Source organism: Alosa alosa, chromosome 20 (genome assembly GCF_017589495.1).
Source record: "Alosa alosa isolate M-15738 ecotype Scorff River chromosome 20, AALO_Geno_1.1, whole genome shotgun sequence".
In the NCBI taxonomy this organism is placed as follows: domain Eukaryota; kingdom Metazoa; phylum Chordata; class Actinopteri; order Clupeiformes; family Clupeidae; genus Alosa; species Alosa alosa.
The window spans coordinates 21,214,628-21,241,019 of NC_063208.1; the positions used below are offsets into that span (position 1 = coordinate 21,214,628).

Here is a 26,392-nt window from a genome sequence, read left to right on the forward strand (position 1 = left end):
CACTGAATACAGAGAATGAAGTCTCTGACATTGTCAATGCATGCCCAGAATGCTTGATATTTGATATTTGAAGTTCTCAAGAAAAATAAGTCATCACATCACCATCAACATATTGGTTTTACCAAAGACAATTTTGCAGCATTTTTAAACAACAAAAATACACACCTATTAAATTGTTTTTTGATACAAAATACACAGCCATTTTTTTCAACCCAATAAAATACATTTGACAAAATACTACTTGAAATGCGTATTTTAAATACATGCATCATAAATACATACAGCTTCCCTGCTTATGACAACTGTGTGTTTTTTCTAGGCTCCATCGGACGGGCCAGGATACAGAAACGAGGTGAGTAGTCTTCGTTTGTTTATTTGTTTGTTTGTTTGTTTATTTCAGTTTACTATCCAACTATCAGACTTAGAAATAGATTGATTGTGTGCTCTTTTCATCTCAGGTTATGCTGTACTCAGACACGGACTTCCAAGGCAACTGTAAGCTGTGCACTAAGAATGAAGAGACTCTGCCCGACAGCTTCATTGCCAAGTCCTGCAGAGTTGTGGGCAGCAGGTATGATAACGAACTGTAGCTCACTTAAGAACTGCCTTTCTTACAGAGAGGAACACATTTTATATTGACTTCTCACGAAAGCCATAGCAGTTTTGTATGTAGCTTTGACTCTCCTGTGTTATACCAAAGGAACTGATTTTGCAACTTGCAACTGATTTTGTATGATATTCTAAGCTAAGATCAACTATTCAGATATGATTTGATACCATGTTTTCCATTAGTTTCCATCACATTGTTACTGATTGGAATGGTATAAGTTGAGTTAAATGTTTTTATTTCAGTTGGGTCTTGTATGAAGGGCGTAGCCACACTGGAAACCTCTACACAGTGTCTGAGGGAGATTACCCCAACTTAAACAGCATGGGATGCCCCCCACATTGCATCATACGCTCCATTAAGGCTGTGCGGTGGTGGTAAACACCTGGTAAACACCTTTTCTTAGCTTTTTTTTTGTGTGTGTTTTGTGTGTGTGTGTGTGTGTGTGTGTGTGTGTGTGTGTGTGTGTGTGTGTGTGTGTGTGTGTGTGTGTGTGTGTGTGTTTCTCCATTTATTGTATTGTGAGAGTTCCTATTCTGTGATTCTTTCAGATGTTCGCCGTTCCTTCTATCTCTCTCTTTGGTCTTGAGTGCTTTGAAGGCCGGGAGATAACAGTGGATACGGAGGTGCTTAACCTGCTGGAGGAAGGTTTCAACAACCATGTGTTGTCAGTCAAGGTCAACAATGGATGGTGAGTGTGTTTTTGTATGTGTGTGTGTGTGTGTGTGTGTGTGTGTGTGTGTGTGTGTGTGTGTTTCTCCATTTATTGTATTGTGAGAGTTCCTATGTCCTTGCAAGTGCGTGAGTTCTGGTTTTGTTGAATTGTACAGTTCACTTATCCTGACTTATATGATCTGACTGTACCATTCTGTCTGCTGCAGCTGGGTGGTGTGTGAGCACAGTAACTATAGGGGGCGCCAGTTCCTCCTGGAACCCATTGAAATCACCAGCTGGCAAAAATTCAGCGAACTCACCAGCGTTGGCTCCATGTACCCCATCCGTGAGGTAAAAATGTGTATTAGTAATTAATGTGTGTGTGTGTGTGTGTGTGTGTGTGTGTGTGTGTGTGTGTGTGTGTGTGTGTTTGAAGACACACTCTCTTTTTTTTCAGACCATTCTTGGCTGATGATTACGTGATTGTTTTTGAGCATGTCTTCCTTGTTTTCGTGTCCGATAGAAGCGGAGGTTCTTCCGGGTAAAGAACAAGGAGCGTGGCCATTATCTCTCCATCCAGGGTGGAGGGGAGGACATGAAGTCTGGCCGGGTGGTGGTGATGGAGGAGGTGGAGGGCATGAGTGACGTCTGGTACTACCACGATGGTCTCATTAAGAATAAGGTAGATGACTGTGATTGCAGTGGGAAGTTATTGGAGGATGTTAAAGACAGTGACCACTCAGAAATAGCTGTGATTTGTGGTCTGAAGTTTCAAACTCGTATATGTAGAAGCTTTGTTTCAATGGTTAAAAGGGTTAAGGCTAGCTAATTGGGGATATAAAGTAACTACTATGTAAGCAGAGTAGACTTCAGCTGTAACAGTTGTAAAAGTGTAAAAGCTTGAAGGATTTTAAACATCTCAGAGATAACTGTGATCTGCTCATCAGGAGACACAAGTGCTCAATCTGTATCTGTGTCACTAAGATGCAAAATATGTGCAAACCCCACCAATATGGCATGAGCTGTAAAATGTGTGATGTCTGTCTGATCCTAATTTTCCTGTTTCCCTCACTTTTTCTCTCTGCCTCTCTTTATCTCTCTTTCGTCCCACCATCTCTTTCTTTCTCTGCGTGCCCCCTTTTTCTCCCTCCTTCCCTCGCTCTCTCTGTCCCCCCTCCACCCAACCCTCGCCTTCTGTCTCTCTCCTCCCCCCAGATGTCCTCCACCACAAGCCTGCAGGTGATGGGAACAGTGGAGCCAGGAGCGAAGGTGGTCCTGTGGAACGAGACCCGCACACCGGTCCAGATCTGGTCGATCAGCCTCAACGGAACCATCGTCAGCACCACCTTCCCTGGCATGGTGCTGGATATTAAAGGTGAGTACAACAACCAGCATACTGGCCTACATGAGTATCCTCTCAAATATAAAGCTTATATTTAGGGTAATAACAAGCAAAGTTATTGCACTGTTCAATCCCTGCACTGTTTACGTTTGCACTACTACCATTGCACACACTCTACCATAGCACCTTATCATGGTCAATGCATCACATGGTCAGTCCATACCAGCAGGGCCGTCGCAGGGGGTGTGTGGCGTCGCCTAAGTCCTAGGGTCTCGTCTGATAGGCTATGTGGGCTTGCCCTTCTGTGAATTGAAAAAGACGTTACCTGCAAGCTGGCCTGTATTTGTCCAATGTTACAGAACAGTTTCCAGTGCACATCTTATCAACAGTTTGAAAGTCGTGTGTGTTTCTGCTCATTGACAAATAGCGTTCAGCACAATGACTCATGCCCAATTAATTTCCTGTTAAAGTGTTCGCCTTTCTTACACTAGTTTGGTTTCCGTTTGTATGAGATTTTGTGATGTAGCCTATTATAAACAGCCAGCATACCAGACCTTAGTCATACCAGACCTTAGTCATACCAGACCTTAGTCATACCAGACCTTAGTCATACCAGACCTTAGTCATACCAGACCTTAGTCATACCAGACCTTAGTCATACCAGACCTTAGTCATACCAGACCTTAGTCATACCAGACCTTAGTCATACCAGACCTTTGTCTGATGTGAAGATCACTTCACATACCGGTACTCTTTAATCATCATGATTCAGTGAATCTATTGTTTGCACTCTATCCATTTATTGAATGACCTGTTAAATTATACCAAGGAAAAGCTTAACTTTGTTAAATATTGTCCAATCATATCAGATGTTGTGTCAGTATCTTTCTGTGAGGATATGCTGTGTAATGCTAAGACACTCTTTTCTTTGTGTTTCTCTTCCCTAGGTGGCAAAGCGTATGACCGGGACCATGTGGTGATCAGGGAAGAGAGAGAACAGCCATGCCAACACTGGGAGCTGGAGCTGTTGTAATGACCCCCCCCCTCGCCTCTTCCCCCCACACCCACACCTCTTTATAATGCCCCCTCCACCCTCACCACCACCACCCTACCCCCTCATTCTGCCCCGCTGAGCCAGCCTCCCTGCCAGTCCACTGCTCTCTATACTGCCCTGATGCTGATCAGTCCAGGCTCACGTCTCTTCCTGCGTCTACCCTAACACTGTGAGTCAAGGACTTGTTGGCATCATGGGACTTCCTTTGCCAGAGTTAACCATGGAGTTTACTTTGTACTGTGTGACCCCCCCCCTCCTCCTCAGCCAGCTCTCAGGCTTGTGCTTTTCCACTCGGTTTCTTTATCTGAGTGAAGCATTCGGACAGAGACAGATATGGACTGGCAATCACCAAGAGTATAGCACCTATGGCAGTGGTGCTTTCAGAATTATTAACTGCATTACAAGACAAGACACACACAGATACACAAACCAACATGCAAACACACACATACACACACACACACACACACACACGCACAAACACAAACACAAAACACACACACACACACACACACACACACATACACACACACACACACACAGCTCTATGCTCTGCCTCTTATGTGCAATGAGGAGAAGAGAGAGAAAGAAGGGATGACTCAGTATGTCTACAGTCTGTTGTTGCTGATTGCTTAGTGATTTCCTCTTCGGGGGATTTAGTGACACTGACATTGCTGAGTGCACTGAGCAAGGAGATTGCCCTTCAACAGTCAAAAAGCTGTCTCTCATCTGTCTACTGCAGAGCCACCTTCCTAAGCCAGTGTCACTCTGAGATGCTTGGCTTGAAGGAGTTCTTTTTTTCTTCTTGGAGATTTATATTTATACGAAGCTTATATTTGTGTGGGGGTTTCCTTCCTCAGTATACAGTTACACGGAAATGAGTTAAAAACCTATTTTTCTGTCTTGTGTTGTTGAGGGGTTTGTGATGTTTTTTTATATATTGGTGTAGATTGTATGATGTTGATCTGTATGCTTTTTGTGGCGTTTCATTAGTTTTTTCCCCTCTACACAAAGTGACCTTATTCCTTTTGAGTTGCCTGACTGCTGCACTGCTTTTCTTTAACTTCTGGTCGTGTCTTTATTACGACACACTGTTAGGGCTAATCAGTTGTTCCTACCTAAGATACACATAAGAAATATACTAGTCCTGCAGTGCCCGACATTTATCACCATATACGTCTGGAAACAACCGTGTTGGAATTTAGCATAAAAAGATGGAGAAACCAAATGACCGACTGAGTCTGAAATGCTGTATGTACTTTCCTAAGTCTTAAGATGGTGTATGTACCGCAACACTATGCAACAATCTGCCACTTTTTGAGGGATGGTTTAATCAGGCCACTAGTTTAGGTATTATCTCCAAATTAATTTTCATATTAGCCTACTGACTATCACCAAAATACACCAGTTAACATGTTAGCTTCTAGAAGTGCAAACAAGGCTCTGAGTGGTGTTTGCAAGGTTTTACATGCCTTTTATAGTCAGCATGCTAGTGAATTGTTGCATAGTGTTGCTTTAAAACAGGGGCACTGATTAAAACAAGCTCCATTTCAGCTGTGCGCTTGCTCCTTCATGTCTCTCTTGGCCCCTGCACGGAGCTAGCCTTGTCAGCTATTGATTTCATGGTCTGGTCTTCTCTATATGTGTGATTTTGTGACAGGCTAATATAGCCTGGCTAATGTAAAACATAACATGCAAACAGACGTTACACCGAATTTACTTAATGGTGTAGTTATTGTGTAAATAAGATGGATATTAAGGACAACTGAGATTAAGTGGGACCAAAGGTATTTTATTCTGCATATACTAAATGCCAAAAGTTTATATAAGTATTATTAGGGTCCTTGTCTTGGGAATGCAGAAAAGATTATATTCCAGTTTGATTATTCTACATTGTACATTCTACGTTGGAGTTGGGATGGCATTCCATATTTGAATAAAGACTAACACATTTTCACAGAATGTTTTGGTTTTGTTCAGTGTGATAGTACAGTGTAAGTTAATTGTGATCATTGTTACTGTAAATGTAACCACAATTTCTCACATCTCATCTAAATGGAACAAATATCTAAGTCAAACTCTGACATTCTAGCAGATAATTCAGTTCTAAGTACTAAAGTGTTAAATCTCTTGAACTGAATGATATTTAAGTGTGAATAGGGTAAAACAGACATATCAGTCACAGGCCTAAAGAGACACATTTTGTTTGTGACACAACTTGTATTATTTGTACTGCATAGAGTCAAGAAAAATTGAGTTATTCTATAACTAACAAGTGAGACACAGCTACAGTTACTTCAAAGGCCTGTGTTTGTAAATATGTTCAGTCTTCTCTTCAAAGGCAATTCCAAAGACGTATTTTTAAATGTGCATTGTTCTTTTTCCCTCATGGTGGTATGAGCAACAAGAGATGATCTGGTATGTGAGTACTCAGGTATCTGTGTCTATATGGGGAGTCTAAAATGCTGCTGTGAAGTGCTGACCAGTAGTTAAAGCTTTTGAGGAGGATTTTTGCTTGATGAACAGAAGTCTGGCTTGTTCAAAGCTTGTTCAGAAAGAGAATAAAGAAATAGAGAGAGAGTGAGTGTTTGAATGGTTGTAAAGCCCCATGTCTGGAAAAATGCTGGAATTCTCCTTTAATACAATAGCTTATTGGGGCTCCTCCCTGTTGAAGAAGTGAATCCTGAAATTAGGAATTTACATGAGAATCATCTTTTTGCTGAGCTACTTCACTCCCCCTATCCCCCTGTGTCTTGTTCTGACTGGCTTGTGGCAGTTTGGTACAGCTTAACTAGTTGATGGATTTATTCACCATGTAAGTTTGATTGCCATGTTTTTGTTTACAGTAGTTGAGAAATAATCACTTTTGCATAGACAAACACTCTGACAAGACAGTAATGCTATAGTCATTTACCTCACAACAAAGCAGGAAGATGGCCTACCTCAACCCTGCAATATCGATCTGTTTTTTTATTATGGAAAAAATATGAGACAGGAACTTCAAACTATATATTACCACAACAGTTTAATTTTAACAATCTGCTCAACAGTAGAAAAAGTAACACAATATAACAAAAAATGCATCAAACATGTTTAAATGTTTAAAAAATATCTGATAAAATCGTAACCACATAAAAAGGTTAGTAGTGGTTTCACTTTAACTGATTTGTGCTAAAGCAAATATATGAGATTTTCAGAAAACTTGTCATGGATCTATGCCTTTCAATACCATTTAGGTACTTTCTTATTCATTCCTTATAAACATGCATTTCCCATGATGAAGAAGAATGAATAATGTTTGTGTAGATTAATAGAAATAAAGGAGATAGATATGTACAAAAAGGAAAATGTGTGTGTCTAGTGATGTGCAAAGCTGGAATCATTGTGTGAATGCTGAAGATTTGCATTAAATTATGTGTTGCGTTTCATATTGTACGTGAATGCTTTTTCTTTTCTTCTTTTATCCATAAATGCATCAAAGAAAATAAAAGGTCTCCCACAGCCAGTTTCACAGAGTCACTTTCAAACATTATGATGAGCCACTGTGTCTTTAACACCAAAAGAAACCATGTTAAAGAATGAATGACAATGACAATGACATTCATTACAATGGACAGCTTTTTGCTTTAGTTGACATACATTAAATTAAGTGTAAATAACATTGGTGGATTCATGTTATTAATGACTGACACCTTTCTTTTTTTGGTTGATATGCAAGTTCATGTTTAGTCACAGGATGTTCAATTATCAGGCCACAAGGTGGCACTCAACAGAAGCAGCATGGGCAGCAAACAGCTCAACAGGGTGGCACTGATTCCTGAAGTGCCAGATGGTGTTGAAATTGTGGCTATTGTAGTGATGGAAATAGTCGGGGCTGTTGGTGTGGTAGTCTCTTCTGCTGCAGTGCTTGCTTTGGTTGTTGCTTCTGTAAGTGCATCTGTGGTGGTTGCATTGGTTGTTGTTGGTTTGACTGTGGTGGTTACGGTGGTTTTTGACAAAGCCAAAATCTGAGTTAATAAATAGAGTAAATCAACAAAAAGTATGATATAATAATTTAATATACTATGTCCCTGTGGGTAAAATGAGCAAAAAGAGAAACAACACAAATGTTTCACCAGCAATTCCTTTCCATCCATTAACTGCAGTTTCTCAATAAAATGTATTTCTTACACTATCAAATATTAAAGAATGCATCTAATATTAATCTCTGACATATCAAAAAAATGTGTGAAACTTCAAGTGTGAAAACTTCAAAGTGGACTTCAAAGGAATGATAATCCTAAAATCAAACAGACACGCATGAAGAAACTAGGTAAGCACTTCTAGTATTTCTTTCATATAAACCAATGCCTCCTAATAAAGGCCATCCCTGTTGTCTGAATCCTGTCACATACAAGTAAAATATCCCTGTGAATGAGTATCACAAAAACAGACATAGTGTGCAGTACCTCAGCCAGCAAAGGTGACCAGAGAGTCACACAGCACATGAGCAGTTGCAGAAGCTTCATGCTGAAGATGGAGATGGAGGTTGGAACTGATGGTACAGTGGGCACTCAGATAGTCCTCACACCGCGAGAGTGTCCTGGGGGAGAGAGTGGAAGGTGGTCGGGGTCCAGATAGCTGTGATGTCCCTCTTTTGCAGCAGGATGTGATACTGTTGTGAGTCTGAAGCGGCTGAGAAACGTGTCAGCCTTTATATACTCCACTGGCCTTGACTTGCGACCCCAGGTATGTGAGTGAGAACATGCAGTTTTCTTCCCTGTGGTTCCTGTTCAGATTATTGTGAAAACCCTGTAGATGTGCTATGCATATCTGAGATAAGAAAGTTTTCATTTGAAGACAAAGGTCTCACTGATTCCATGGATGTAGGCCTGATCGCATCCATGATTAATTGTCCATGATGAATTGGGTTGATTTAGATGTCTAACAAATCATTCATAAAATGACTAATGGCTAAATTTATTTGGTGCTGTAAAAAGTCATTACAAATAATTGGACCTAAGCTGTTTTATGGCTTCACCATTAACAGCTGATTTGACACGTACAAAAGCTTTTTCTGTATGCAGGTTGCAAAAGTAATTGTCATTAATTGCCACTGTACCTGGTAGCCATTGCTTGAAATAAGCTTGCAGGTCACATTGTCAGTTCACACTTTTAATTATATGTGTAAAGTTGTAAATTCAGCAATCCAAAGTTCTGTCTCAAAACAGAGAACTTGGGTAAATAAATAGCCTGTACATCAGATTTTTCAGAGTAAAATGCACCTGTCTCACGTGGGCAAAAAACATGTCTTTTTTATCTCATTACGCTTATCTTTTTAAGAAAATATTGCTTTGTTTTTTATCTACACATGCACCGAATGACTACACTCATGTTGGCCACAAACTGACCTCTATGTTACATTTGTCTTACTTACATTGATGCCTTAATTCATAAAACCTGCAAAAAATCAGAGGGAGACTGAAACCTAATCTAAGCAAAAGGGGATAATAACCTACATTTATATTTGCTTTAAACTAATACCATATCCATTTCACTATGCATAAATGCAATGATGGATGGATTACTTTTTCGTGAACATGACCTAAATAACTAGGTTCTCGTGTATGGAAAAAAATCTCCCTGCATCCTCAGCTCAAATCTTCAGATCCCTGGCCATAACAGAAGAGGAATTATGGGTAGCATGAAACGTAGCAAGGTGGCACTGGTCCCCAAGGCGCCAGTTGAAGTGGTTGCAGTTGTGATTGTTGTTGGTGCACTTGTGATGGTTTCCTTGGTTGTTGTTTTAGTTGTTGTAGAAGCTTTTGTTGTAGGTTCAAGCACAGTGGTGGTGGGTTTGGTTGTCATGTGTGCACCTGTTGGTCTGTTGGCCTGTTGGTTGGTGGGTTCAACTTTAGTGCTTGTTTTGATGGATGCAGTGTTTTTCATGGTTGTTGACGTATGATTAGGTGTGGCTGTTGGCATGGTTGTTCTTGTTGATGTTGGTGCACTAATGGTGGACGGCATGATTGTTACTGAAGGTTCAATCATAGTGCTTGTGGTGGTTTTGATTGTTGTAGGTTCACCTGAGATGGTTCTTCTAGTTATTGTTTCTGTGGGTTCAACAGTGGAAGTTGTGATGGTTCTTGCCGTTTCCCCAGTTGTAGTACTTGCCATGGTTGTTGCTGTAGCTGCACTTGTGGTAGTTACCTTGCCTGTTGTGGTTCTGGATTCAACTGTACTGGCTGCTGTGGTTCTTGTTGACACAGGTGTGGTTTTAACCATGGCAGTTGCTGACATTGGGTTGGCTGTGGTGACTGGCATGTTTGTTGTTGTTGTTGTTGGAGATGCAACTACAGTGGTCACACTATTGTTTGTTGCTGTAGGTTCACCTGTAGTGGTTACGTTGGCTGTTATTACCGTGGGTTCAACTGTGGTGGTTGTTAGGGCTGTTCTAGATTTAACATCTGTGGTTGTGACAGGCATGGTGTTTGTCATTGTTGTTCCTGTGGTTTCCAAGGTGACTGTGGTGTTTTTTGTTTCCGTAGATGCACTTGTGCTGGTTTCCATGGTTGTTGTTTTAGTTGTTGTAGAGGCTTTTGTGTTTGCCAAGGTTGTTGATGCAGATTTTGTTGTGTTGTTTGCCATTGCTGTTGTTGTAGGTTCATACACAGGGGTTGGTGTGGGTTTAGTTGTCATATGTGCACCTGTTGTCGTTACCATGGCTATTGTTGTGGGTTCAACTTTAGTGCTTGTTGTGATGGATGCAGTGTTTTCCAAAGTTGTTGACGTATGATTAGGTGTGGTTGTTGGCATGGTTATTGTTGTTGATGTAAATGCACTAATGGTGGACGGCATGGTGGTTTCTGAAGATTCAATAGTAGTGCTTGTGGTGGTTTTGATTGTTGTAGGTTCACCTGAGATGGTTCCTCTAGTTATTGTTTCTGTGGGTTCAACAGTGGAAGTTGTGATGGTTCTTGCAGTTTCCCCAGTTGTAGTACTTGCCATGGTTGTTGCTGTAGCTGCACTTGTGTTAGTTACCTTGCCTGTTGTGGTTCTGGATTCAACTGTACTGGCTGCTGTGGTTCTTGTTGACTCAGGTGTGGTTTTAACCATGGCAGTTGCTGACATTGGGTTGGCTGTGGTGACTGGCATGTTTGTTGTTGTTGTTGTTGGAGATGCAACTACAGTGGTCACAGTATTGTTTGTTGCTGTAGGTTCACCTGTAGTGGTTACGCTGGCTGTTATTACTATGGGTTCAACTGTGGTGGTTGTTATGGCTGTTCTAGGTTCAACCACAGTGGTTGTGAGAGGCGTAGTGTTTGTCATTGTTGTTCCTGTGGTTTCCAAGGTGACTGTGGTGTCTTTTGTTTCCGTAGATGCACTTGTGCTGGTTTCCATGGTTGTTGTTTTAGTTGTTGTAGAAGCTTTTGTGTTTGCCAAGGTTGTTGATGCAGATTGTGTTGTGTTGGTTGCCATTGCTGTTATCGTAGGTTCATACACAGGGGTTGTTGTGGGTTTAGTTGTCATATGTGCACCTGTTGTCGTTACCATAGCTATTGTTGTGGGTTCAACTTTAGTGCTTGTTGTGATGGATGCAGTGTTTTCCATAGTTGTTGACGTATGATTAGGTGTGGTTGTTGGCACGGTTATTGTTGTTGATGTAAATGCACTAATGGTGGACGGGATGGTGGTTTCTGAAGATTCAATAGTAGTGCTTGTGGTGGTTTTGATTGTTGTAGGTTCACCTGAGATGGTTCCTCTAGTTATTGTTTCTGTGGGTTCAACAGTGGAAGTTGTGATGGTTCTTGCAGTTTCCCCAGTTGTAGTACTTGCCATGGTTGTTGCTGTAGCTGCACTTGTGTTAGTTACCTTGCCTGTTGTGGTTCTGGATTCAACTGTACTGGCTGCTGTGGTTCTTGTTGACTCAGGTGTGGTTTTAACCATGGCAGTTGCTGACATTGGGTTGGCTGTGGTGACTGGCATGTTTGTTGTTGTTGTTGTTGGAGATGCAACTACAGTGGTCACAGTATTGTTTGTTGCTGTAGGTTCACCTGTAGTGGTTACGTTGGCTGTTATTACCGTGGGTTCAACTGTGGTGGTTGTTAGGGCTGTTCTAGGTTTAACATCTGTGGTTGTGACAGGCATGGTGTTTGCCATTGTTGTTCCTGTGGTTTCCAAGGTGACTGTGGTGTTTTTTGTTTCCGTAGAGGCACTTGTGCTGGTTTCCATGGTTGTTGTTTTAGTTGTTGTAGAAGCTTTCGTGTTTGCCAAGGTTGTTGATACAGATTTTGTTGTGTTGGTTGCCATTGCTGTTGTTGTAGGTTCATACACAGCAGTTGGTGTGGGTTTAGTTGTCATATGTGCACCTGTTGTCGTTACCATGGCTATTGTTGTGGGTTCAACTTTAGTGCTTGTTGTGATGGATGCAGTGTTTTCCATGGTTGTTGACGTATGATTAGGTGTGGTTGTTGGCATGGTTATTGTTGTTGATGTAAATGCACTAATGGTGGACGGCATGGTGGTTTCTGAAGATTCAATAGTAGTGCTTGTGGTGGTTTTAATTGTTGTAGGTTCACCTGAGATTGTTCCTCTAGTTATTGTTTCTGTGGGTTCAACAGTGGAAGTTGTGATGGTTCTTGCAGTTTCTCCAGTTGTAGTACTTGCCATGGTTGTTGCTGTAGCTGCACTTGTGTTAGTTACCTTGCCTGTTGTGGTTCTGGATTCAACTGTACTGGCTGCTGTGGTTCTTGTTGACACAGGTGTGGTTTTAACCATGGCAGTTGCTGACATTGGGTTGGCTGTGGTGACTGGCATGTTTGTTGTTGTTGTTGTTGGAGATGCAACTACAGTGGTCACAGTATTGTTTGTTGCTGTAGGTTCACCTGTAGTGGTTACGTTGGCTGTTATTACCGTGGGTTCAACTGTGGTGGTTGTTAGGGCTGTTCTAGGTTTAACATCTGTGGTTGTGACAGACATGGTGTTTGCCATTGTTGTTCCTGTGGTTTCCAAGGTGACTGTGGTGTTTTTTGTTTCCGTAGATGCACTTGTGCTGGTTTCCATGGTTGTTGTTTTAGTTGTTGTAGAAGCTTTCGTGTTTGCCAAGGTTGTTGATGCAGATTTTGTTGTGTTGGTTGCCATTGCTGTTGTTGTAAGTTCATACACAGGAGTTGGTGTGGGTTTAGTTGTCATATGTGCACCTGTTGTCGTTACCATGGCTATTGTTGTGGGTTCAACTTTAGTGCTTGTTGTGATGGATGCAGTGTTTTCCATGGTTTTTGACGCATGATTAGGTGTGGTTGTTGGCATGGTTATTGTTGTTGATGTAAATGCACTAATGGTGGACGGCATGGTGGTTTCTGAAGATTCAATAGTAGTGCTTGTGGTGGTTTTGATTGTTGTAGGTTCACCTGAGATTGTTCCTCTAGTTATTGTTTCTGTGGGTTCAACAGTGGAAGTTGTGATGGTTCTTGCAGTTTCCCCAGTTGTAGTACTTGCCATGGTTGTTGCTGTAGCTGCACTTGTGGTAGTTACCTTGCCTGTTGTGGTTCTGGATTCAACTGTACTGGCTGCTGTGGTTCTTGTTGACTCAGGTGTGGTTTTAACCATGGCAGTTGCTGACATTGGGTTGGCTGTGGTGACTGGCATGTTTGTTGTTGTTGTTGTTGGAGATGCAACTACAGTGGTCACAGTATTGTTTGTTGCTGTAGGTTCACCTGTAGTGGTTACGTTGGCTGTTATTACTGTGGGTTCAACTGTGGTGGTTGTTATGGCTGTTCTAGGTTCAACCACTGTGGTTGTGACAGGCGTGGTGTTTGCCATTGTTGTTCCTGTGGTTTCCAAGGTGACTGTGGTGTTTTTTGTTTCCGTAGATGCACTTGTGCTGGTTTCCATGGTTGTTGTTTTAGTTGTTGTAGAAGCTTTCGTGTTTGCCAAAGTTGTTGATGCAGATTTTGTTGTGTTGGTTGCCATTGCTGTTGTTGTAGGTTCATACACAGGGTTGGTGTGGGTTTAGTTGTCATATGTGCACCTGTTGTCGTTACCATGGCTATTGTTGTGGGTTCAACTTTAGTGCTTGTTGTGATGGATGCAGTGTTTTCCATAGTTGTTGACGTATGATTAGGTGTGGTTGTTGGCATGGTTATTGTTGTTGATGTAAATGCACTAATGGTGGACGGCATGGTGGTTTCTGAAGATTCAATAGTAGTGCTTGTGGTGGTTTTGATTGTTGTAGGTTCACCTGAGATGGTTCCTCTAGTTATTGTTTCTGTGGGTTCAACAGTGGAAGTTGTGATGGTTCTTGCAGTTTCCCCAGTTGTAGTACTTGCCATGGTTGTTGCTGTAGCTGCACTTGTGGTAGTTACCTTGCCTGTTGTGGTTCTGGATTCAACTGTACTGGCTGCTGTGGTTCTTGTTGACTCAGGTGTGGTTTTAACCATGGTGGTTGCTGACATTGGGTTGGCTGTGGTGACTGGCATGTTTGTTGTTGTTGTTGTTGGAGATGCAACTACAGTGGTCACAGTATTGTTTGTTGCTGTAGGTTCACCTGTAGTGGTTACGTTGGCTGTTATTACCGTGGGTTCAACTGTGGTGGTTGTTAGGGCTGTTCTAGGTTTAACATCTGTGGTTGTGACAGGCATGGTGTTTGCCATTGTTGTTCCTGTGGTTTCCAAGGTGACTGTGGTGTTTTTTGTTTCCGTAGATGCACTTGTGCTGGTTTCCATGGTTGTTGTTTTAGTTGTTGTAGAAGCTTTTGTGTTTGCCAAGGTTGTTGTTGATGCAGATTTTGTTGTGTCAGTAGCCATTGCCGGTTCAAGCACAGTGGTTGGTTTGGTTTTGGTTGTCATATGTGCACCTGTTGTCGTTACCTTGATTGTTGTAGGTTCACCTGAGATGGTTTCTCTAGTTGTTGTTTCTCTGGGTTCAACAGTGGAAGTTGTTGTGGTGCATAGAATGTTTTTCATGGTTGTTGATGGAATATTAGGTGTGGTTGTTGGCATGGTTGCGGCAGTTTGAGATGCAGCAGGGGTCAGGTTGAGTGTTATTGATGCTGTTGTACTTAGGATGGTTACCTTGGTTTTACTCACTGGCAGTTCAATTGTGGTAGATTTTGTGACTCTTGTTGTGGTAGGCTTGGTATTTGCGATGGTTGTTGTTGTAGACACAGGTGTGAGCGTGGTCATTGACATGGTAGTTGGAGAGGTTTTTGTTGTTGTATGTGCATCTGTTACAATGATTGTTATTTTTGTGCATACACATTTCGTAATTGCTACTTTTGTTGTTGTCACAGGCGGTGTGTTTGCCATGCTTGTCCTTGTAGCTTCAGCCATAGAGGTTAACATGGTGTGTATTGTCGTAGGTGCACCTATATTGATTGTTGATGTTATGGGCTCAACATGTGGGGCTGTTGTGGTTCTTATTGTTTTTACAGGTGTAGTATTTGCCATGGTTGTTGTTGATATAGGTGTGGTGGTTGGCATGACTGTTGTTGTTTGAGATGCAGCTTCAGTAGTTGGGTTGATTTCAGTTGTGATAGGTACACCTGTAGTGGCTACCTTCGGTGTTGCTGTTGTGGGTTCAACTGTAGTGGGTGTTCTTGTTTCCGTGGTGGTTGTTCGTGTTTCCGTGGTGGTTGTCACAGGGACATTCATAGTGATCTCCATGGCAGCTGTTATGGGTAGAATTGTTGCTGTAGGTGCGGCTGTTTTTGGCACCATGGTGGTCATCTAATAACAGAAAAATAATGGCTATATATATTTATACAGTATGGTATGGGATCATCTGCCCAATAAAATGGGCTTATTGTCTGATTTACAGGAATAGTTATTCTATTGCTCTAGATATTGTACCTTATTATGCCAAATTATGCATTATCATTGTTGGTTTGAAGGCAACAACTTCAAACCTCTCATGGTAATTAAAACAAGGTGAGAAACAAGAGTACAAATTAAAACAGAGGCAACAGGACCAGTCAAACAAAGGTAAATGATAAACCAAAATCTAATGAGATGAAAGGCATGAATGTAAAACAAATAATGAAAAAAACGATAACAGGTTAACTATACACAAGTGTAACAAGTGATAACACATGATGACAGTCTACATAAAAACAGTCTATCCTTAAAAAACATCTTGCAACATAACCTGTTCATTGGTTTCACATGTTTTTATACACTTTTTCATTTTAATTTCCCTGGCTACATGGCTCTCATTGAAGGGCTACAAACTCTATTGGATTACATGTAATTGTGTAGAACAAATGGAAAACATCTACCAGTTTTCACTGCTAATAGATATTGCTTGAAAAATTCTGAACTTGTAATGCCACTGCGGGAAACTCCTTTGCTCAATTATTCAATCAGCAATCATTCATTATCCATAAGGGATACCTTGGTACTATGTTGCTATTTTTGCTATTTTCTGTCATGCTTTTGTACATGTTTTAAATATTTTGTCACTGTTAGAGACTTTTGCAAGCAATTGAAACAATTGAAATTGCAATTTTACACTCATGGATAAGTCTTGAGTGGAGAAACAACATGAGAAACAGACAAAATTACAAATCTTTCCTTCCATCAAAATACCTTTCTCCTTTTCTCACTGTCATGCACTACATTGAAGTATCAAGTCATGAACTCATGAAATCTCAAAAATCTCACTGTGTTAATGTCTCCAATCATCATCACACTTTGTGTTTGCTGATTTTTGTGACATACAGTATAAGTCGAGTAAATAGAGAAGTTCTGTCTGATGCCACAGTGGATGAACACCATGACAAACGCAGCGCATTGAATACAATGTCGAAGGTGAAGTAATATAAAGTACCTGAGCCAGCGAGAAAACCACATAGCACACAAGCCTTCTGATGTTCATGATGAAGGTGGAGATGGATGTTGAGGCTAACAACTGTAGAGACGCAAATATTCCTTAAGTCCTAAGTCCTGTAAGCCCTGCTGACCCCCTTTTACAGTGTGTGATGTGATACTGAGATGTTGTGAGAAAGCTGTGAAATGTATTTGCCTTTATACACAACCCTGACTTTGCCTTAGGTATGTGATTACCGCAAGTATGATTTTCTCCCAAGACTTCCTGATAAATTAAATATTAGCCTCCAGATAGTCTACATATTAGCCAACAATTGTAAATATGTTTGTGAAACATGGGAGGCCAAACTGACCTCCACTCATAAAGGCGTTCCTTAAGGATGTTTAAGAGAGGTTGGGCCGGGGGAATGTCTTTCTGACTCATTATCACTGTTCTTGGTTGCCATTACCTGTGGCAGGCTTCCAGGCTGCATTTTAGACTTCACCCTTTTAGAAAATGGCAGCACATCACACGGCCTAGTAGTACCTCTTGTTGTTTAAACTTCCTTCCCAAATGCGGTATCTAGCTTTCTAATTTCTGGGTACGCTCCCTGACAATTTTAATCAGAATCAGGAGCAGGTTCATTACCAAGTATGTTTGGTTTCAAGGTGCATGACATAGCAGCAAGTAGCCTTGGCTACAATTTCTGTAGTTGCTGCGTCTGTGCGTTGTTATTCTCTCTCCTGTTCAAACAAAAGTTGTGCGTGCATTAAGTTGATGATAACATGTTTACAAACCTTACAGAAAATATTGTAAATAGCCTACTGTCATGCAGTTAATGGGATACTGTGCAGAGTTGGAAAGTTATGGTATAGGTCAACTTGGTGTGAATACACACACAGAGGAAATTGTTTCTTGTTGTTGAGTTGCCTGATGGTAAGGTACGGCTATACACCTGCAGGGCAGGCGCGTCTGGTTGGCCATAATGTAGCATGTGCTGCACAACCTTGGCTCCTCTCATATACACGGACGCAGTAGTTCCCATTTCTGCAAACCATACATAATTACAATGAAAAATATTACCACGTGAGGGAAATCATTGTGGTGTCCATGAAGATGTGAAAAAATAGGCATAAATCTTGCATACACATTTCCATGAATCATGGATGTGTTGATGACATAAATTAGGAAATATTAGATGACTTAAGGAGACGTAATGTTGAATTGCATATGCCAATGTCATTTAACCCAAATGCCTCAGCAACAGCACAGGAGAGGAGAGCTTATATCTGACAGAAGAGCTGCATCGTCTATAGTGAGGTAAGCAAAGTAATCTCGGTCTAATATTAGATTACATTGCAAAAATATTACCATGCATTCATAACCTTGTGATTCAGTGAGAGTGATCCCAAAACATCAGAAAGTATTTCTTTGTGACATTTCTGTACTACATTTTGTCAATAGCAAACTGTTCCCAACTGAACAGTCCATATATATGCTCCTGGCTGCGCCTGGTAAATCCGCCATCATAATAGCAATCCGCCATGGATCAAACCGCCTGTTGTTAAAGGCAGAGACTTTCTAATGAGGAGACACAGCACTCAAAAAATTCTCCATAGAAATGCATAGGGTTAGTTTGTAACACCAATATGGCAGTTGTCTACACATATCCCACCCCTTCCGCGGCAAAACGTCGACATGTGAATACATTGAACCAATCATGTGTTGTGTTGTGAATACATTCAGCCAATCATGTGGTGTGTTGTGAAGACATTGTGCCAATCATGTGTTGTGATCTCGCCGCTGGAGCAAGGTTGGTGTCGTGAAGCCGAAATAGATGCCCGATAAGTGCCCAAAAAGCGTTGCAATATGGCCGCAGAGTAGAGGGACTTGCCTAAAAGGACTTTGTTAAAGGTAAAGTGAGATGACGCTCTGGTTGGTTTATTGCATGTTACGCCCAAACCACACCCATGAGTAATGTAGCTACTTCAGACCACCCCATTTTAGATTTGCGTGGGGCGCAACAGTAATTTATCCCGCCAGTAAAATAGCAACAGCACCCAAGATCCGCCCACAAAGCTACTAGCATTTTGCATTTGATACTTGCGTTTTAGATCGTTAAGATATGGACTCTGTCTCAAATCGCGTATCTCTGCACTTACAATGCCTAATTTGACTTGCCTAAAAGGACTTTGTTAAAGGGAAAGTGAGATGACGCTCTGGTTGGTTTATTGCATGTTACGCCCAAACCACACCCATGAGTAATGTAGCTACTTCAGACCACCCTATTTTAGATTTCGTTAAGGCAACAGTAATTTATCCCGCCAGTAAAATAGCAACAGCACCCAAGATCCGCCCACAAAGCTACTAGCATTTTGCATTTGATACTTGCGTTTTAGATCGTTAAGATATGGACTCTGTCTCAAATCGCGTATCTCTGCACTTACAATGCCTAATTTGAGTGTGTGAGGGCGTTCACACTGAAAATTCCAACAACACGAAGGGCACTGCAAGTCCCTGAATGGTGCACTCATAACGGTCAAAAGGCTGAGTGTGGAATGCTGGACACTTTTTTGCCCTCAACGGACGCCATCTTGGCTATATAGCGGAAGGGGAGGGAGCGTTTTCAAACTCGTGGCCATCGCGGTTGAGAAAGCTGAAACAGCAGCAGTGGAAAACACACTTTACAGAGGTACAAGCAAGTTATAACATAAACTCTTCATGTTTTTTGACACAGTATGACCATGTCACTTTCGAATAGAGGACACCAATAAAGTTATATTTAAATTTTGCGATCATCATTTCCGTGAAGTGCACAGAGTTATTGTTTGATATGAGACACTATTCTGTTAAAATTTGCGCACTCCGTCAGTAAGCACACAGTGCACATAGGGTGCTGCATGAAAGTGTACTTACGACAGTACACCAATTGAGACACAGTCATGGCCTTATGCGTTGTAACAGATCAATGTAATATTTGGTAACAAATAATAGAGTGGATGTGTAACACAATAGAGTTGATGTGTAAATTAGGACACTATATGAAACTGAACTCGGCAATGACGCTGATATCCTCTTCTCTGCCTGCCCTCTTTTCCCATATACCCTCAGGATATGTGGTGAGGAACCCCTGGTTCTCTGCGTCTGTAACCTGTGTTGTGTTGAACCTGCACGATTCAGCCCTGCACACGTCCGGACTTGAACCCGCAAACAGCAGCACCTCGGATCGGGAGTTGAGCGTGCTGAGAGTTCAGCTAAAAACCCAGGCTACTAGCTCGTATGCCAGCAGCACTCTTGAGGCGTCGGGGAGTGAGGTTTTACCAACATTCCACAAGCACAGCTAAGTTAGCTGGCATTCGTTACACGTCCATTCCCCAACTTCCGTCCAGAGAGAGACATAGAAGACATCCAGACTGCCTGTCAACAGAAAGGTCCTTCTTTTCACGCAATACCTGGCCATTCAGTCTGTGCTCTATTTTTTTTTTTTTTTGACCGATACTATGCTCCAACAGAACAACATAAATCAGCTGTTTTTTTTTTTTAAAAACGCACTTCTACCTCCACCTAGAGCAGGGGCAAACTGCGGCCCGCCAAGCACTTTCATCCGGCCCGCCGAGCAATGTCAAAACATCATGATAAATAGAGATAACATCATGTTAAACGTAACTCTTAGTTATCTCTTTTGCAGCAGATCTAACGTGAACATTATGCGATCCATTTAATTGGGAACGCGTCTGCACTCAGGAGAGGGAGAGAGAGCCGCAGGTTCCAGCTGGCTTGTCATTGTTGATAATTGATATCTCCTTCTTATAAGAAACGTTTAAAAGGAAATCATGAAAGTAACAGTAGTTCCCACTACTGACCATTTAAAAACTGTGAGAGGGCCCAGCCGTAGGTAGGCCTACAGCACTAGGCATAGCGGAGCAGGCAGAAGATCATTGAGAAATAAACGTGAATTAAAGCGACTGTCTTAAAGTGACAGTGCACAATTTATACATTTGTTAAATAGCATAAAATTAGCAGTATTTTTAAGCAATTAATATTTTAAAAGAAATACTTTTCATACTAAATGATGGGCTATAAAAAATGTATTTTTTTATGTGTGTCGTGGAGGGGTGGGGGAGGGGTTGTTGTGCAGCCCGCTGGCCAATTTTCAAAACCCAATGTGGCCCTTGAGCCAAAAAGTTTGCCGACCCCTGACCTAGCCTGTTATTTGTTTTGCAAAAATCCACAGCTCCCGGTTCTTCTGGTCCAATCAGAGCAGGACTGTGTGAGATCTGACTGTCAATCACAGTCTGGTGCGCACTGACGAGCACAAACTTGATGAGAGGCTGCTCGGTGGTAGTGGGGGAGGGGCATGAGAGTTGTAAACATTAAAAAAAAAATTGGAAAAAAAAGTCCCCTCATTCTGACTTACCAACTACAGCTTAAATAACGGTGATCATTCTGATGCCAAATTCAATTTACATTTGACATGGATGCTGATCTGTGGCTCTGTGAATAGATGTGAAGACCCTGGTGAAAATCATGACTAACCAAGACAATGCTCAAAGACAGAGCATAGACCAAGCCCACCTCTCAGCCACAAGCAATCATAACAAACGATACTCATCTAGGCCAAGAACACATTTTTATATGCTTTATTGTGTTCCATTTCATCCCCATTTAATTTCATCACTTGAAAACAAGTTACTTCACACATTGTTTTTCAGTAAATGTATAGTATATAGATGTATTTTCCCCGTAGTCCCCACCCATGAGAAAATAAGATGAAGTAAAATTTAAAAAAGCAACATCCGTACACACAATAGGAAAACTGTGTTTGTCCTTCCTATTCCTTTTGATAATTTCCGTATATGCATATCTGTTCCTCACATTCAAAATTTTAACAGCAAATAAATAGTAGAAAGCAATAATGATTAACCCTTGGTAATTCCATCAACTACTTCAACTGCTAATTCATAAAGCCTTCAAAAAATCAGAGATGAAACGTAGACATGCAAAGGGGATAATAACTTGCAGATAGATAGATAGATAGATACTTTATTGATCCCCAGGGGAAATTCAAGAAATTGACAATTGCAATTGACTAATACCATATTGATTTCACTATGCATAAATGCAGTGATGGATGGATTACTTTTTAATGAACATGACCTAAATTGCCTCTATTCTCCTGTATGCAAACAAATCTCAGTCTAAGCTGAACACAAAACTTAACAGAAGAGGAATTATGGGTAGCATGAAGCTTAGCAAGGTGGCACTGGTTCCCAAGGTGCCAGCTGAGATGGTTGTAGTTTTGGTTGTTGTTCTTTTGGTTGTGACAGGTTTGGTGTTTGCCATTGTTGTTCCTTTGGGCTTCAAGGTGGTTTTTGATGTTGTAGGTTCACCTGGGGTGGTTCCTTTAGTTGTTTTTGTGGGTTCAACGGTGGTAGTTGTTGTGGTTCTTGCTGTTGTTACAATTCTAGTACTTGCCATGGTTGTTCCTGTAGTTGCACTTGTGGTGGTGGATTTAGGATTAGCTGTGGTGTTTGCCATTGTTGTTCCTGTGGGCTTCAAGGTGGTTTTTGATGTTGTAGGTTCACCTGGGGTGGTTCCTTTAGTTGTTTTTGTGGGTTCAACGGTGGTAGTTGTTGTGGTTCTTGCTGTTGTTACAATTCTAGTACTTGCCATGGTTGTTCCTGTAGTTGCACTTGTGGTGGTGGATTTAGGATTAGCTGTGGTGATTGGCATGGTTGTTGTTGTTGTTGTTGTTGTAGGTTCAACCACTGTGGTTATGACAGATGTGGTGTTTGCCATTGTTGTTCCTGTGGGCTTCAAGGTGACTGTGGTGTTTTTTGTTGCTGTAGCTGCACCTGTGGTGGTTCCCCTGGTTGTTGTAGAAACTGCTGTGTTTCTGATTGTTGTTGTGGTTGAGGTCATCTAATAACAGAGAAGAAAAATGGCTTTAGGGTATGGGATCAACTAGGAAATAAAATGGGTTTATTGTCGGATTTATTCTAGAAACCTTAAATTATGCATTATCATTGTGAAACACTATAAACCTCTCATGCTAATTAAAAAATGTGACAAGGAGAAACAAGATATTAAGAAGTAGAGATTAAAACAGGAAGCAACAGAACTAGTCAAACAAAGGTGAATGATAAACCAAAATCATGAAAGAGACGTGAAAGGCATGAAAGTAAAACGAATAATGAACTGATAACAGGCTAACAATACACCAATAAAGTGAAAAGGTAAAACAATGACATCTACTTCATAAAACACTCTATACTTAAACAAATATCTTTCATAATTACCTTTTTATTGGTTTCACATGTTTTTATACACTTTTTCAAACATGTTACATTAACAATTAAATTGATAAACTCCAAACTCTATTGGATGGAAAAGAAATGGAAAACATCTATTCACAGCTAATAATTGCTTGCATAATTCAGAACTTGCAATGTGTGAAACAGAAGAATACTTCTGTTTAAGCCTGTGTGTTAATTGTTTTGAAAGTGTTTGCTCGAAGCAATTGAGAGAAATTAACAATTTTACACCTATGGATAAGGTTTTATGGCTTATTTTAATGTTGAATACAACAGGAGAAACAAAAAATGACAAAACTTTCCTTCTGTCAAAATACATTTCTCCTTTTCTCACTGTCAAACTGTACTATGACAGAATGTCACACTATGGTATGTGAATGAACACCATGACAAAAGCATAGCATCACATTGAATATAATGTCAAATGTGAAGTAATATAAACTACCTGAGCCAGAGAGAAAGCCACATAGCACACAAGCAGGAGGTTCATGATGAAGGTGGATGTAGAGGTTGAGACGAACGACTGTAGAGACTTAAATAATCCTCAAGAGTGTTCTAGGATAGAGGGCAATGATCACGTCCTATTAGCCCTGCCGTCACTCTTTTACTGTGTGTGATGTGATGCTGCGATGTTGTGAGGCTGAGAAAGCGTGAAATGCATTTGCCTTTATATACAACTCTGACTTTGCCTTAGTTATGTGATAAGCGTAAGCATGATTTTCTTCCAATACAGTACTTCCTGGTAAATTAAATATTAGCCTCCAGTTACATATCAGCCAAAGATTGCATGACTGATGGGCAGTCAACACTGACCTCAATTCAAAAGGGCATTCCTGAAGGGTGTTTAAGAGAGCTTTAAGGAAATCTGGCTCATTATCACTCTTCCTGGTTGCCATTACCTGTGGCAGGCTTCCAGGTTGCTTTTTAGACTTCACCCTTTTAGCCATGAACATGGCAGCACATCACACGGCCTAGTAGTACCTCTTGTTGTTTAAACTTCCCTCCCAAAATATGGTGCTTGGGTAAACAAAACGATTTTAACATCAGTAGTCTTTCCTGGATTGTCATACTCTATTTGGGTCCACTTGTCCACAGGCAGGGAAGAATTTCTGGATTATGTATTTAAAATACAAAATATGAGTTACTAAATACAGCTACAATTTAAATCGGTGGTATTCAGAATACAGTTACACCTGTACATTTAAGGGATTACATTTTAAACTAGACTGCATTTCCGGCGGGAACTGCGAAAGTGTACTTGCCCTGGTCCGGTCACCAATGTGAGCAGACAGTGACATACGCTATGCTGAACCCGGCTTGATCCAAGCATTCTAACAGTGCCTTTCAGTGTTGGAGCAGTGGCAATACCTCAAAAGCTCTATTCAACTATTGCCTTGCAGGGTGAATGCAGTTCGTTGGATTTTACCTGTGGCCTGCCTTCGAATTTAGCTTCTATGACTAAAATCAAATCAATAAAATAAAACAACAGCAGTGATTGGCTGCAAAAATAAATAATGTCACGCGTCTTGCACCTCTCAAGCTGGGCTATCAGGTAACCTAGAGAAAAATGTGAAATTATGAAATATGACTAAGGCATTAAAATGCTGCTTGTTTGTCAGGATACTTTTTCACTGATTTATTTAAAAAATATGAGCTATGAGTGTGAATGTTATATATTCCATCCCCTAATTCTGTTTTACTGGTTTATTTGACAAATAATCTATATAGATTTGCTCTATAAAGACCTTTATGTCTGTTTGGGATTGTTTTGAGAGTCTATTGACGATCTCAGAATAAAGGAATGTCCACAACATTAGTGATGTTTTTTGTGTGTGTGTGCGCATGTCTCTAATAGCCACAATAGGAGTAATTTTAGCAACACCGTGATTTTGTGTGGCCCATATCATGAAATGTGCCAAAATTCACCAGTGGACATTAATCCCATTCAGATTATCTGAGATGTAAGAGTTCAGTATAGGTTTAAGGTCTGGGGCAGGGATTTGAGATTCTGTGACTTCTTCATTGAGGGCTTGCTTAGCAGCACTGTCCGCTTTCTCATTTCCCCTCAGACCAACATGGCCTGGGACCCAGCAAAAACTACACTCAAGTTCTGGTTCTTTAGGCGTTCTAGTTGATCAAGCTCAGCTTTGGTTGTACTTTTATTGACATTAAAGCCTACTGTAATTACATTTATACATAGTTATTCTACTGATCTTTATACTATTCATCTTGCACATAGACTTATTCTTACTACTCTTATAATGTTGTTTCTGCACTACAATGACACTGTTTCCACACTGCACATAGCTGTATGTTATGTATATCTGTTTTATTATATTCTGTTAATACACTGCATATATCTATATTATTATTTATACTATTATAATGTTACTGCTACATCTACATACATTATTCTACTTATTGTATGAGATAACTGCTAATACACTGCACATATTTATATTTAATTCATTACTCTAAACCACCTTCTGTAAATCAACTGTATACTACTGTCTACATTGCACTATATTTCTTGACCTGTCTCTATATATTTCATCACCTTTCTATACTTTGCATCCATAGACTGTATAGAACAGTCTATGTTTGCATCACATTGCATGCATACTGTAGCTACATGAATCACAGCTAAGATCCTTGGTTGCTATGAAGGCCAGTCGTTCTAAATGGATGGTTGCTATGGCCAAAGGCCAGTTATCTCTTCCGTTGTCAAGCGGGCATATCCTAACTTTATCTTGTTTTAAACATCTCTATTTTACTTAGCCTACTTCCATACAGTGAGTCCCATTAAGAAGTGGCCACTTCATTCAAGGCTTTACCGTGATTCACGCAGCAACATTATTAAATTAATCTGTCACCATATGCCTATGCCAACGTTTGCAAAGAGGAGAATATTTTAATTTGATTCACAATGAAACGTTACATTTAATGTACATGTAAACAATGAGTAGGCTAGTTTTGGTTGTTGTTGGTGGTGTTACTGCATCCCTTAGTTATGCCTACAATGCAAAATTGTTCCCTCGGATTGTTAGACGATTTTAAAACATCGCGACGTGAAATGCCACCACAAAACATTGTTTGTGAATCGGTCTTATTAGGAGTCCTCGCTTAAGCTGTCACAGACTCAGGCGCTACTTTTAGGGCTAAAATGCTTCCTGAATTACTCTTAGTAAAAAAGATAGGAGTCCTAAAGTTACGAGTGACGAAGTTACGAGTACAAGCATCTCATTTCAAATGACCATGGCATTACGCTAAGCAACATAAATCTCATAACGTTACAGCAACATCTCCTCCCTAGCTAGCTAGCTTCTAGCCACACAAGAAATGAATGATGTTAAAATCTCCGCTTAGCATTCTAATAACAGAAGGGGCACATTTATGTGGACCACTACAACATGACTCATTATGTCTGTAACGTTAACTGTATAAAACACTTACTTTCATAAAGGAAGCACATCCAGCACATACACATGGAAACCGATATTTTAGGTAGCCTACTTGGCCACGAACTCAAAACGAGACCAGAGAACTGCCACTCTCGGAAAACTTCCGGTTTCTGAACTGGTTGCAGTTCCTTCTGTGGTTCCACATGAGGGCCCATTCACGAAAGTGCAGAATGCATG

The 26,392-nt window shown here is 40.7% G+C and overlaps 2 protein-coding genes across 2 annotated transcripts; both read right to left on the reverse strand.

Annotated features, from left to right (window-relative positions):
* Positions 1 to 7,719: 7,719 nt before the first annotated feature.
* On the reverse strand, positions 7,720 to 13,233 carry LOC125285701 (mucin-5AC-like). Its single transcript, XM_048230246.1, has 3 exons — positions 12,300 to 13,233; positions 10,860 to 11,411; positions 7,720 to 7,727 (listed from the first exon to the last, which is right to left on the reverse strand). Exons 1-3 carry the CDS (start codon positions 13,135 to 13,137, stop codon positions 7,720 to 7,722), a joined length of 1,398 nt encoding a protein of 465 aa, XP_048086203.1. The 5' UTR covers positions 13,138 to 13,233.
* Positions 13,234 to 13,420: 187 nt separating this feature from the next.
* On the reverse strand, positions 13,421 to 23,992 carry LOC125285702 (mucin-2-like). The gene is made up of 4 exons (XM_048230247.1): positions 23,200 to 23,992; positions 21,640 to 22,362; positions 13,606 to 15,362; positions 13,421 to 13,427 (listed from the first exon to the last, which is right to left on the reverse strand). Exons 1-4 carry the CDS (start codon positions 23,242 to 23,244, stop codon positions 13,421 to 13,423), a joined length of 2,532 nt encoding a protein of 843 aa, XP_048086204.1. The 5' UTR covers positions 23,245 to 23,992.
* Between the last annotated feature and the right edge of the window lie 2,400 nt (positions 23,993 to 26,392).

Bases quoted from the DNA above. Each gene is read 5' to 3' on its own strand.
- LOC125285701 (XM_048230246.1), bottom strand. From the start codon at position 13,137: ATGGCAAGTACTACAACTGGGGAAACTGCAAGAACCATCACAACTTCC. The intron at 11,412-12,299 runs GTACTACAACTG...TTGAACCCACAG, and splicing joins TACAGCAACAACCATGGCAA to AAACAATAACTAGAGGAACC.
- LOC125285702 (XM_048230247.1), bottom strand. From the start codon at position 23,244: ATGAACCTCCTGCTTGTGTGCTATGTGGCTTTCTCTCTGGCTCAG. The intron at 22,363-23,199 runs GTAGTTTATATT...CTCTGTTATTAG, and splicing joins TGGCTTTCTCTCTGGCTCAG to ATGACCTCAACCACAACAAC. The intron at 15,363-21,639 runs GACTGAGATTTG...TTCTGTTATTAG, and splicing joins TAAGTTTTGTGTTCAGCTTA to ATGACCACCATGGTGCCAAA.